The sequence below is a fragment of the Anser anser genome (assembly GCF_964211835.1).
Source record: "Anser anser genome assembly, chromosome: Z".
NCBI lineage: Eukaryota > Metazoa > Chordata > Aves > Anseriformes > Anatidae > Anser > Anser anser.
Genome location: NC_139723.1, coordinates 50,574,497 through 50,587,974, shown reverse-complemented (window position 1 = coordinate 50,587,974; position 13,478 = coordinate 50,574,497). Strand labels below are relative to the sequence as shown.

Sequence of the window (13,478 nt, the reverse complement as noted above, 5' to 3'; positions counted from 1 at the left end):
TCTTCCTTTTGGTCATCTCTTTCCTGAAAAAGGGAAAGGGAGTCCTGGTGTTCCCTGTGCTCAGGTTTTGGAGCAGACCCCTTTAAAGAGGAAATGACACGTTGAGAAGCAGCAATTTTGGAGGTTGGCCACTGACAAAGAACCAGCAGAGCATCCCCCCCAAGCACCAGGCTTTCTCTAAGCTACCTTCAACACCATGAGTAGAGCTTGCCAAAAAATTTTTCCAATAGCACCTCCAGAAAAGGCGTTGCAGTAATCCAGGGCAGAAAGCAGGTCTACCAAGGGAAAGCAGCTCTTGGTCAGGCTTTGTAGTGTGCTTTATTTTTCCTCTGCTATGGAGGCAGACCTTGTTATACTTGAGATGAAACACCTCTTGTTTTGGGACATCCTCCACTGGGAGGGCGTAGCAGATGCAGCCATTTACTGCTCCACTACTGCAACTCTCACAGCCCCCCACCCTCACTTCCCAGCCAGAGTCCTGGATGATAGGTTTTGTCTACTGTTAAGTGTGAGTATGAGGACTTGGCTCCCATTCTCTCTCAGGCAGCTGCCATAGTCCTATCGGCACCCAGCCTGCTGCCAGTGAGAGCCACAATCTCCTGGTGGGGAGCACCGGCAGCCTTCCGTACCTGCCCTAGCACACTGTCATCCATGACACTATGGCCACATCAGAGAGGTGCAGTACTCACACAGTGAAGAAGCTGGTGCTGAGGTGTCCCTGGAGGTAGACCAGGGATGAAGTTGGAGTGTATACAACCCAGAAGACCATTCCTGGCAAAGATACAGAAAAAAAAAGTCTGAGGATCCTTCCCAAGGACACCTGTCTGGGAATGAGTCAGACCCCTGCGGGGAGCTGGGCCTATGCGCAGCCTTCCAGGGGCAGTGGCAGGGGCAAGGGCAGGGGCTGTGGCAGGGTTGTGGTTATGTCCTGGAGGGCTAGCAGCCCGGCAGTGGGGCACCAAGGGCCAGGCAGGATCCCCTCACAGGCATTGCATTGATGGCATGTCCTGGGTAAGAGGTCAGCTTGAGGCTTTGGCCTCGCAGCTCCTGTAGTACTTGGGTACCCCGTGCTTGCTGCACCATCCTACAAAGCCTTGGCAGAATGAGGCAGCGCAGAACTTACCCTGAATTTCTGCAGCGTCACAAGAGCAGCTGGCTTGGCCTCGCTGCATCATGCCCTGGGCCTTTTGAGCATATGTGAACCTATAGGAGGAAAATGACAGAGCCCTGCTGTGCAACGTCTCAACGTCATGGGAGCTAAGGCAGGCTGAATCGGCAAGTGTGGAGGCGCTGGCTAGAAAGCACGTCTTAGGAAGTCTCCCAGGAGATATCCCCACCACAGTGAAAACTGGCAGAAGCAAGAGCAGCCAGGCAGCACCTCACTCCATGTTCCCTTGGCACCCTGAGCCGGTGCCAGCAGCAGCACCAGTGCAGTTGAGTGAGGAACCTGGAAGTGCTTTCAGCTGAACTTCTTCCCTGCCCACAGTAGGCTTCCTGGGAAGACCCATGGCTGTTGCTCTGCACCGAGCCCTCTTGGCAACCCCGCCATGTCCTGTTCAGCCGCACCGTATCTCTGCTTGTGCAGCCCACCAACTCATGTCCCCAGGATTAACAAACCCTGACAGGGTGCTGACAGCTCCTCTGCTTGCTGGGGATCTCGGTGCCCCTCATGTTCATCCCCTGACACCTGTCAGGGAATGAGTCAGACTCCTGCAGGGAGCTGGGCCTATTCACAGCCTTCCAGGGGCAGGGGCAGGGCTGTGGTTATGCCCTTGAGAGCCAGCCGCCTGGCAGTGGAGCACAGAGGGACAACTCATGTCTCCAGGAGTAACAAACCTCCCTCCTACCTGCTCTGTGGAACCTTGCAGGTCCTGGTTTCTGCCCCTGCTGGGTTGCTGCCAGCTCCTCTCCTTGCTGGGGATCTCAGTGCCCCTTGTGGTCTTGGGGGAGCCTTTCTCCTCCCCAGGGCACAGAGAAACCAAGCTCTCTCCCAGCTAATGTCACCTCCCCTTCAGCTACAGCAATGCTGCTGACCCAGGGCAAAGACACACAGCAAAAGCCCCAGACCAATCCCCAGAAAAAGCGCGCCTCCCACGGGCACACAGCCACTGGGACAGCACGAGCTCCTCCACCAGGAGGAGCACGGTTCATGACACCGTAGTAATTTCAACTACTGCTAAACAATGCAGTGCTTCCCGAGCGCCAGGTTTCCCTGGTTTCTCAGTGTGCCCACTGAGGAACGTAGTCTCAGGGTAGGCAAGAAGCTGGGAGAGGACAGAGCTGGCACAGCTGACCCAAAACGACCAAAGGGCTAGTCCATGCCATTTAATGTCTTGCTCAGTGAGACTGCGGTTTTAGTCCTTCCAAATCGGCCATTGCTTGGAGATTGCCTGAGCAGTGGCCTGCTTGTGGTAGGTGCTGAGTGTCTGCCATCGCACTCTTTTTTTTTTTCTTCCCTGTTTTCCTTCACTCACTAAACTGTCTTTATGACAGCCATCAGGTCGTCTTGCGTTTGCTCTTACCATTCCACCCCTCAGCCCGCGGTGGGGGGAAGAGGGAACAGCTTTGCGGGTGTCCGTTCAGTCTCAACCCCCTTCACCTGTTCAGGCGGGTGTTGGCCTCGTGCTGATCGCAACTGGCAGTGCTGTGGGAGTGCGCAGGGTGGGGAGGGGTGGCGTGCTGGCAGCGCAGGAGGAGTTGGGGGCTGCCCTGAGCCGGTCACAGCAGTGTCCAGCTGGCTCAGCAGCAGACACCACCAACCCACCACTCTGAACGGGCCAGCAGGTTTCCTCCTCCAATGCTCAGGGAATGAATGCCTGGGCAGGTCAATGGCAGGCACCCTCCACACCTCCCTGTGCTCCTGAGGGCCTCCTCACACCTCTCGGATCCCCTCAGTGCCCCCCCCCGCCACCTAACCCAGTGTGGGCCCCCTCCACCCAGAGTCCCCTGTGCGGCTCGGGCTGGGCAGAGATGGAGGCCAGACCCTGTGAGTAGGGAGGGCACCATAAGGTGAGGGTGTGGCCAGAGGAGGGCCTAAACCTGGCCCTGGCCCTGCGGTGCCAGCCTGCCTCCAGCACCAGGGGCTGCACAGGCAAAAGCAGAGCCACGGCGCCCTCTGAGGGGAAGGGGGCATTGCTGTGAGGAATCATGGCCTCCAGATAGTGACTGGCAGCAACGCCATCCTGGGACAAGGTGGGGGCACCTGGAGTGCCAAAATGTTAGCGTTCATGAAGACACATAATCCACAAAGTGATTATATGAAGGTGCTTTATTAGGCGCCGGAAGTTAGGGGCATGCCTGCCCAAATCTAACTTCGTCTGATTTGTTCTCTTAGTTCTCTTTTATCTCCTAAGATATTGTATATGCATTATGTTTCACAACTCATCTATGCATGTTCATTTCCTAGCTCCACCTAGCCTCGCTTCATATGCTAATTATCAGTCCTTCTGCACTTGCATACTACTCTCTGGTGGTCGTCCGGGTGGTCGTCGGGATGAAGTAAGATGTCTTCATCAGAATTGAACTTTTTAAACTTTTCTTCTTACGCATGCTCTCTGAGCCCTCGGTCTAAGTCCAAACCGCAAGGTTGGTTTGATCCAGTTCCCAGGGTCCAAGAGACCCCAGTTATCTAGATGTCTTGCAAATTGAGCATTCTTTTAATCCTCCTTACTCCTCATCATGAATCGGTTTATTCTCTCATGCTACCCTTGCACATATATTTTGTATCTTCCAAGCGCAGCCCCGGAACAGTACATCGCAAATGTAACATATTAAGCAATATTGTATTATTTCATCTTCTATTACTAACAAAAAGACTAAATGTCTTTTATGTGTCTCTTATGGCAGCGTTGTCTCCTTTAGTTACGTTCGGAGAACACTCGGGGTCAGAGTGAAAGTGAGGAATTTCTGTGTCAGGCAGAAATAGGCTGCTTGGAGAAAGCCTACGAAACAGTAGTGCTCTGCATCACATTAACTGACACATCCCACTGCTCTGTGTTTGGTTTTTAATTCTTGTTTCTAGAATGTCCCCAAATGTTCCTGCCCAATGGCATTTGTTTCCATTATCTTCCCATGAATCTGCACCCGACAGACGTGTACACACGTGAAACAGCTACGTCAGACCCAGCCAGGAGAAGGGCCCTTGCAGTAGAGAAGTACCCTGGCTAGAGGCTGACCATGTAGTACTTGAGAAGAAACTCCTCTTGTATTGGTGTGTCCTCCACAGGGCTGTGTGTAGCAGCAGCCATTTAGTATTCCTCTCGCCAGCCTCTGTGGAGGACTTGTTAGTGTTAGGTCAGAGGTTGGACTAGGGGATCTTGTAGGTCTCTTCCAACCTAAATGATTCTGTGATTCTGTGCCCTTGCCCTGCAGAGACAGCACTCCTGTAGCTGAAGGGGAGGGGACATCAGCTGGGAGAGAGTTTGGTTTCTCTGTGCCGTGAAGAGGAGAAAGGCTTCCCTAAGATCATGAGGGGCACCGAGCACAAGCCTTTCTTTGCACAAGCCTTTTTTTTAGACAAACTATTTTCTTTGGAACAGTAAAAACTTGCATCCCTCTCTTCAGCTGGTACAAGAACCTCAAGGATATTCTTAGTGTCTTAATTTTGTCTGCAAAATATTATGTCCAGCTATTCATCAAATCCATTAATTGGATCTTAATTAATTGGATTTTAATCCAATTAAATCCAATAAAATCCAACATAAACAAACAGCCCACTATCTTGAAAAGCAAAGAAATGTTTCCTAATGCCTGGCCCTCCCCTGGCACAGCTCCGTGCCGTGCCCATGCACCCTGCCATCAGTGACCAGGAGCAGAGACCGGCACCTCCCTGCTGCTTCCCCTCCTCAGGGAGCTGCAGGGAGCCGTGGGGTCGCCTCTCAGCCTCCTCTTCTCCAGGCTGATCAGCCCGAGTGTGCGCAGCCTCTCCTCACGGGCATGCCCTCTGGGCCTCCTGCCGGCCCTACTGCCCTCCTATGGACACCTTCAAGTACCTGAACACCTTTTTTATGCTGTGGAGACCAAACTGAATTTCATTCCCTGGAATTAAATTAAACAGGTTTGAAACCCCCTGTTAAAATTCCAGCCTACAACCACGTTCAAGGGGAACTAACAAAGAAAATTCAGTGCTGCTTAAGCAAGTGCAATTTCTTTTTTTTTTTTTCTTTAATAGCAGCAATGAACTTACGCATGTTGAGCAGCACAGGAGCAAATAGTTTTTAAGTTTGGTTCTATTGAGTTATGTCACAAAATATAACTTAACTAATCCAGAACCCAACAAAATAGGACAATAAAGAAAGAGCTACTTTGTCTTACGCATTCTATCATGGCATAGAGAAAGCTGGCCATTCCAAGACCAAAGTCTATTCTGTGGATGCTAGCTGCTATTTGGTTTCTCTTAGAATTCAGACAAAGGAGGTTATACTAGCAAAACTGAACAGACTCTCCTCATCCTACGGAATACCAAAACATTCTTTCAAAGTTCAGACACCCTAATGCTCCAAGGAGAGCAAAAGCTGAACATTTCTCCCTTTAATTCCATTGTTACCTTGTAAAGGAGTAGTACTTGTTCTGTGTTACATGGCACTTCAGAAAGTTCCAACACCTGCTACTAAAAAATTGGCTGAGCGAAATAAAGCCACATACTGCCAGAATTCTTTACAGACTGGATTCCAAACTCAAGAGCAGGTTAGGAGAAATGGCTCTGTCTTCATTTCTGCTTTGCCACATGAACTCTGAGTCAACCCATCCCTCCACCACCAACCCTCTGGACCACTCTTCCTCCATAGGGAAAGAATAAAAGTAGAAGAAGAAGCAATCCTGAATTTTCTCTCACTCCTACAACAAATAAGGCAAACAGATGAGCTTCACATCAACATTTAGTTTTGTGTGTCATCCACAAAAGAAGTTCTTCCTCATATGGAGATGAAACCCCCTGTGGTTCAATGTATACCCATTAACCCCTGTCCTATCACTGGCCACCACTGAGAAGAGTTTGACCCCATCCTGTTTATATTGTCCCCTCAGGTATTTGTAGACGTTGGTAAGATCCCCTCTCAAACTCCTCTTCTCTGAGCTAAACAGGCCCAGATCACTTGGTCTTTCCTCATAGGACAGATGCTCTAATCCCTTAATCATTTTTGTGGCTCTGTGCTGGACCATCTCTAGAAGTTCTGTGTCTCTCTTGTACTGGGGAGCCCAGAACTGCACGCAGTATTCCAGGTGTGGCCTCACCAGAGCTAAGTAGAGGGAGAGGATCACCTCTCTCGACCTGCTGTCCACACTCCTCCTGATGCAGGCTAGGATCCTACTGGCCTTCTTGGCCACATGGGCACACTGCTGGCTCATGGTTAACTTGTTGTCCACCATAACTCCAAGGTCCTTCTCCACAGAGATGCTCTCCAGCAAGTTAGCCCCCAACCTGTACTGGTGCTTGGGGTTATTCCTCCCCAGTTGCAGGATCCTGCACTTGCCCTTGTTGAACCTCATGAGGTTCCTCTCCGCCCAACTCTCCAGACTGTCCAGGTCCTTCTGAATGGCCACACAGGCCTCTGGTGTGTCAGCCACTCTGCCAAGCTTTGTATTGTCTGCAAAGTTGCTGCAGGTACACTCTGTCCCTTCATCCAGGTCATCAATGAGTAAGTTGAATAGCACTGGACCCAGTACTGAGCCCTGGGGGGTCACCTAGCCACAGGCCTCCAATTAGACTCAGCACCATTGAGCACAACTCTCTGAGCTCTGCCATCCAGTCAGTTCTCTATCCACCCCACTGTCCACTCATGGATCCCACGCTTCCGGCACTTGCCCAGGAGTATGTTATGGGAGACAGTGTTGAAAGCCTTGCTGAAGTCAAGGTAGACAACATGCACGGCTCTCCTTTCATTCATCCAGCCAGTCGTCTCATCATAGAAGGCTATCAGGTTGGTTAAACACGACTTCCCCTTGATGAATCCATGTTGATTGCTCCTGATCTTTTCTTCCATGTGCTTAGAGGTAGCCTCAAGGATGAGCTGTTCCATCACCTTTACAGGGATTGAGGTGAGGCTGACTGGCCTGTAGTTTACTGGGTCTTCCTTCTTCACATTCTTGAAGACTGGAGTAATGTTGGCTTTTTTCCAGTCCTCAGGCACCTCTCCTGTTCTCCAAGACCTTTTGAAGATGATAGAGAGTGGCTTAGCAATAACGCCTGCCAGTTCCCTCAGCACCTTTGGGTGCATCCCATTGGCGCCCATAGATTTGTGGGTGTCTAGCTTGCCTAAATAACCTCTAACCCAATCCACTTCAACCAGGGGAAAGTCTTCCTCTCTCCAGGTTTTCTCTCTTGTTTCCGGTAGTGCATGGGGGCTAGCCTTAGCAGTGAAGACTGAAGCAAAGACGGCATTCACTAATTCCGCCTCCTCTGTATCCGCCACCACCAAGGCACCCGCCTCATTTAGCAGCGCACCCACGTTTTCCTTGGTCTTCCTTTTACTGCTGATGTATTTGAAGAAGCTCTTCTTGTTATCCTTGATGTCTCTTGTTAAATTTAATTCTAAGCAGGCCTTAGCCTTCCTCATTGCATCCCTGCATTCTCTGACAATGTTCCTATATTCCACCCACGTGGTCTGTCCCTTCTTCCACATCATGTACGCTTCCTTCTTCTGTTTAAGTTTTCCCAAGAGCTCATTGCCCATCCACGCAGGTCTCCTGCCCCCCTTGCTTGTCTCCTTCCTTGTAGGGATGCACGGATCCTGAGCTTGGAGGAAGTGGTGCTTGACTATTAGCCAACTCTCCTGGGCCCCCTTTTCCTCTAGGGCCCTGGCCCAAGGGAGTCCTCCAATTAGGTCCCTGAAGAGGTCAAAGTTTGCTCTCTTGAAATCCAGGGTTGCAAAAAAAACAGGGCCTGTGAATGCGAGGCAACTTGCAGCTGCCTGTAGAAGGCCTCATCCACTTCCTCTTCCTGATCCGGCGGCCTGTAGTAAACACCCACCACCACGATGTCACCCCTGCTGTCCTGCCCTTTAATCCTCACCCAGAGGCTCTTGACTTGCACTTCGACCCCCTAGGCAGAGCTGCATAGATTCCAGTCGCTCACTCATGTAAAGAGCAACTCCAGCACCTCACCTTCCTGGCCCGTTTTTCCTAAAAAGCATAAAGCTGTCCATGGCCACATTCCAGTCATGAGAGCTGTCCCCTCCTGTCTCAGGAACTGCGAAAAGATCACAGACCTGGAACTGCACGCACACCTCCAGTTCCCCTTGTTTATTCCCCATGCTGCGTGCATTTACGTAGAGGCATTTGAGTTGGGCTCCCAATGCATCTGCCTTTCTGGATGGGGCAACTATAACTCGTCCGTGTGGGCCTACAGCAGCTCTCCTGTTAAGCTCTGTTCCCTCTCTAGGCTCTGGGCATCCTTTGCTGGCTCTGGTGTTCAGCTGGCGTGAGCGGGATGGCATGTCATCCCGTACCTTACCGCTAGCATCCCTGATGATATCCCCCTCCACCATCGAATCTAGTTTAAAGCCCCACCAATGAGCCCTGCCAGCTCATGACCAAGGACCCTCTTCCCCCATTGGGAAAGATGAATCCCGTCCGAAGCCAGCAAGCCTGGTGTCATGTAAGGCTTCCTGTTACCTAAGAACCTAAAATTTTGGCGATGACACCAGTCACAGTGCCACATGTTAATGGATAGTATCCTTCTGTTCCCATTGCTGTCAGTACTGGGGAGAATGGAGAAGATGACTTGCGGACCCAAGTTCCTGATCATCTGTCCCAATTCCCTGAAGTCCCTTTTGATTGCTCTCGGACTATGCTTTGCCATTTCTCCTCCCAGATGTAGGACCAGCAATGGGTAATACTCTGAGGATCAAACCAAGCCGGGAAGTCTCCTGGTGACGTCTGTAACCCAGGCCCCAGGAAGGCAGCAAAATTCCCTTAGAGGATGGTCCTTCTGTATGTTGGACCCTCTGTTCCCCCTACCATGGAATTACCACAACTAAACCCCACCTTTTCTTCCTCCTGTCTGCAGTCATGATACAGGGGGTTAGCCTTTCTGACCCTAGCAGTATCTCTGGTGCAGGGGAATCATTGCTTTCTCCATCCATCAATTGCCTTTCAGCCTCCAGGGCCTAGTACCTGTTGCTCAGGTGTACATGATAGGGTGAGATGGGTGAAGGCGGATTTCTCCTGCCACCTCAAGTGTGGACTTGTTTCCAGTCGTTCACATCTTTGCAGCTTCTGCCTTGTGTCTGCTGAGGGACGGATACTGCATTCCCTTCTCGTTGGGGAATTCCTGGTGCCTTTTCTTGTTTAGAAGAGGCCAGAGCTTGGCACCATCCTTCTATCTCTCTCTTGGTATTCCAGATGCCCCTCAGTTTTTGCACCTCTTCTTGGAGCTCAACTACGATGCTGAGCAGGTACTTCCACCTGCTCACATCTCATGCAATTGCTATCTCTGCAGCTGCCCTCAGCACTCCCTGCAGCCTGAGACTGGACTTTTTCAGAAGCTCAGTTTGGGTCCCCACCTTCTTTTTGGCAAGTGTGATCATGGCCTTTTGCCGACCAGTTTCTGTGACCGGTCTCTCACAGAAGCTCACCGTGACCTAATCACACGAACTGCCGCGCAAACTGCCATGCCGTGCTATGACTGCCCCTGTTTATGCACCCTGGTCCAGGGGCTGCCTTTGTACAACAGAGGAGGGGCCCTCCTGGCTCCACCAACGCCTTGTCAGCCACCCTTGCGAGAGCTGCCAGGTCCTGGTGGTTCCCTCAAGTGGCCTCAAAGCAGAAACCCCCCTGCCCGCCACGATCCCCCGCTGTGCTGCAGGACACATCTGCCACACAGCCGATCGCCTGATCATAAAATGATCGTGACTCATTTTAGCATTCTTATACTCAACCAAGCTATTAGCTACAATCTGATGTTTGCAGTACATAACCATTGCAGAGACAGAGTTGTGATACAGGTATTTAGGTGAACCCACATCTAAAAACAGCTGATACAAAAAATGTTTTAATGTCAACAAATTCTCCCTTGAGTGTAAAAAGGCTTAACGAAAGTCAACTACGGTGAGCAGCCATTTCCTCGTCTGAGATGCATCTATTCCTTTGTTTCAGCAAGAAAATTCTACCCTTTGTACTTTTTAAACAGCATTAGGAAACCATGTTTTCTATAGTGAGTAAAAATAATTTTTCTACAACCTTTTAAGAAGTTCTGTTCCATATAGCAAATTAAGGATTAAAAGAAGGAAAGGGGAGGCAGAAGTTAATATGCTAAGAGCTAAATGTCATAGTTCTGTGTTGGTATTATTTTAAAATAGAAAAAAAATAGATATGATGCTTCAAAACACTAGGAAGATTTATCAACAGTGCAGTTTTCCAGTTACTCGAATAGCAGAAGATGAGACCTGGAACCGAACAGTGCACTGCTGCAAATACATTTACAGAAGTCAGAGGTTCTAGCAGACTAATGCTGTTCAGAGGAAAATTACGAAACACAAGATTTGTCTAGAATATATCCTTTATTATTTGCAGTCTGTGAAAATTTTAATACATGATTGAATTTCTACATCATTTTCTCAGTTTCAGCACATCCTGGTCTTTTCCAATGAACCCAGTCAATTGCACCTTTATTATGTACAGTCAGAATTTATGACATATTGCATATACATCTACAAACTTAGAAAAACAACACGAAAAGTAAATTGTTGCCATTAAACTGATAAAAAAGTTAGGTAAAAGAGTCAATCCCCCTTTAGTGTGTTATGACTTTGCACAAGTATCAGATGTCAAAATGCACAATTTAAAATGCTTCTTGTTAAAGGCACTTACTGTTCTTTAAATACACTTTCAAATTTAGTTCTATTGCATCAAAAAGTGTATCTCCTGGATCATACTTTCATAACACAGCAGAACAGCCCCAAAAGGCAGCATTAATAAAAGGAAAAAAAAAAAGGTTTTCATCGTGTTAAAATATTAAAATACTAAGAATTAACACAAAGTTTTAAACAGGATTTGGTCCTTGTAAAACAGGCAACAGCATTTAGGCAATAGTGATTTCTTTTCTTAGATGCTAACAAAATAATATCCCCAAAAAACAAAGTCTTCCAGTTTCAGTGTATGGATATGTCTAAGTTGTGTAGCATACCTACTAATGATCCCCAACAAAAACATAGCTTCTCAAGACTAACTACTGCTCCACTTTGGCTGTGAGAGAAGAAACCTCAAAACAGTGTTATACTTCACATACTAGAAAGCCTACAATTCTGTGTCTCTGTATCTGGATGGCTGTCCATAATACCCCTTTATAGAGTGGTCTGATAGCTGCCGGCGGTACTCTTCCTCCTCCTCTGCATCGCTGCCACAACTGCCACGATTCTCTAGGTAAGGTCTGGTAGGAGGTTTCTGTGGTTCTGGAGGTCGGCAGCTAACACAGCAAGACAAGAGAAAAAGAGAGAGAGTGTTTACTTCTATTCTGAAAAGCTGAAGAAAATATATATCCAATATTGATTTTACGGCCACATACAACCTAGAAAGGCACATGGAGCACATGAAGCCCCTCCTAGCCCTTTTCACAACATCATTTGCATGGCCATGGTAAGCCTCCACACAGAGGCATGTTATTTCCAGCAAGCCAGAGCTTCATGTTCTGATTTGATCCACTCAACATGCCTGGAAGAATGACAAATCTAAAAGTATTAACTGCTCCACCCCTCACCCACCCTGTTCAAGAGCTTTACAGTGCTTTATTCCCTGAGCACAGAGGTTTTCAAGCTCCTGCTGCTACCCCAACTGACTGACATTTTCCTCACACTTTTTTGCACCATTCTTTCTATGCCTGCTTCCTTTTTATGCATCTTCAGTCTCCTGTCTCAAGGTCTGAAGACTTCTTGCGTGACATTTCTTAACTTGACAGACTTCTCTCTTCATTCAAGGTTCTTACTAGGGCTCTTATTCTTAAAAAATAAGCAGAAATAACCCGTATATTTGCTATTTATACATTGCGATGCTACCCATTTACTGTGAGACTAAGCAGATATACATAGATAAAATCTGCCAAGGAAGGGCATTTCCCCAGTTTCAAAAGCCATTATTTTTGCAATTCCATGCTGTACAAAAATAATATGTTGCCCTCTTTCCATACTGCCTCTGTGCTCAGACACTTCTTCAAGGTCAGTCATTAACATTTCTCCAACATGGCAGCAGCACTGATTTCTGTAATTAAGCAAATAACTCTGGATATGCAGTTAAAGGTGACTTTTTTTTACTACTTCTTAAAAAACTTGTAAACCTACATAAAAAGCATGCTGTTTTGAATCCAGCAAGAAAACCTGTAATTATTACTTTGTTTTCAATTTTTGCATTTTAAATTATATACTACGACATCAAAGGATTTGACTCTTTAGAAAGAAAATGTCCCACTTCTATTGGTTGTAACTAAGAAGCAAGAGAAACTCAGACCTCTGCAGAGCAGAAAACAAAATCTATCACACAGTGTATTAGCTCCTGCATAGGTGACTACCCAGGGGTAAACTGACACCATGATCAGCCGATCCAAAACTCACTGAATTTTAATGAAAGACTCTCCAACTTTCATGAGACTCCAGTCAGATTCAAAAAAGAGAGTTCTCTCCTCAGCTGTACCTAGATGATTGACTTCAGCAAGGTTTCATCCTTGGTTTCCTTACCCACACAATAAATCTGCAGTTGACTAAGCAGTTAGGTAATTAAGCATTAAGTAATTACAGTGTTTCTTCCTAGGTAATTCAAATACTATGAAGAAACTAAAAAAAAATCCTGAAAACAAAAAGTTCATTGAAGTTTTGCCCCACCTATACAGTAATCTTGGAGGCACCACAACAAAGCAATATACCAAAGTAGGATTGTTTTTTATGAAAAAAACTGGCAAGATCAGTTCCTTCTTGCTGGTGAAGTAAACAATTTAGACAGAATACTACAAATTGGATATACCTTACCTCATGGGCTGGGGCCAGTTCTGTTCAGACTTCTGTGTTTTGACAGGGACAGCATAAATATCCGGGTGCTTCTGGGCTATTTCAAGCTTTAAAAAAAAGTTGGAGAAAATAACTGTTCTTTCTTAGTCTATCCATTAAAGAATCCTAGACTGTAGGTCTAAGCAGGTCACAGCAACATCTGAAACAATTAAAGCATAAACTGAAAACTACTCCTTTTCATATTCCTACAGTTGCATGATCTTTTGCTAGAGTACTAATTAAAACTACATGTGAAAATGATGGAGTGCCAAGAGCAGCAGGGTTTTTAAAAGACAGCTTGCTATAGCTACAATAAGAGGCCTAAAAAAATATAGCCTCTTTTTAAATCCAAATCTTTATATTCTATGAAAGAAATGATACTTCTATTTGTGTGGGTTACCACACTTCTCCCCCCAGCATCAACACAATGCAAGGGCAAGATTTTCATTTTCAGGATGCAGGCTGTTTTGTATGCTGGAAAGTACAGCAAGGGGAGAGTGCGTCTCTTCA

General features: G+C 47.5%; 1 protein-coding gene across 5 annotated transcripts in view; it reads right to left on the bottom strand.

Moving 5' to 3' along the window:
• Positions 1–10,477: 10,477 nt before the first annotated feature.
• Positions 10,478–13,478, bottom strand: part of TJP2 (tight junction protein 2) — a 65,734-nt gene continuing 62,733 nt past the window's right edge. For all 5 annotated transcript variants that reach the window (XM_083817082.1, XM_083817083.1, XM_083817084.1 and 2 more), the window contains 2 exons: positions 12,951–13,036; positions 10,478–11,401 (listed from right to left, as the gene is read on the bottom strand). In XM_083817082.1, coding sequence (XP_083673208.1) covers positions 11,233–11,401; positions 12,951–13,036 — 255 coding nt within the window. In that variant the 3' untranslated portion in view covers positions 10,478–11,232. The remainder of the gene's footprint in view (positions 11,402–12,950; positions 13,037–13,478) is intronic.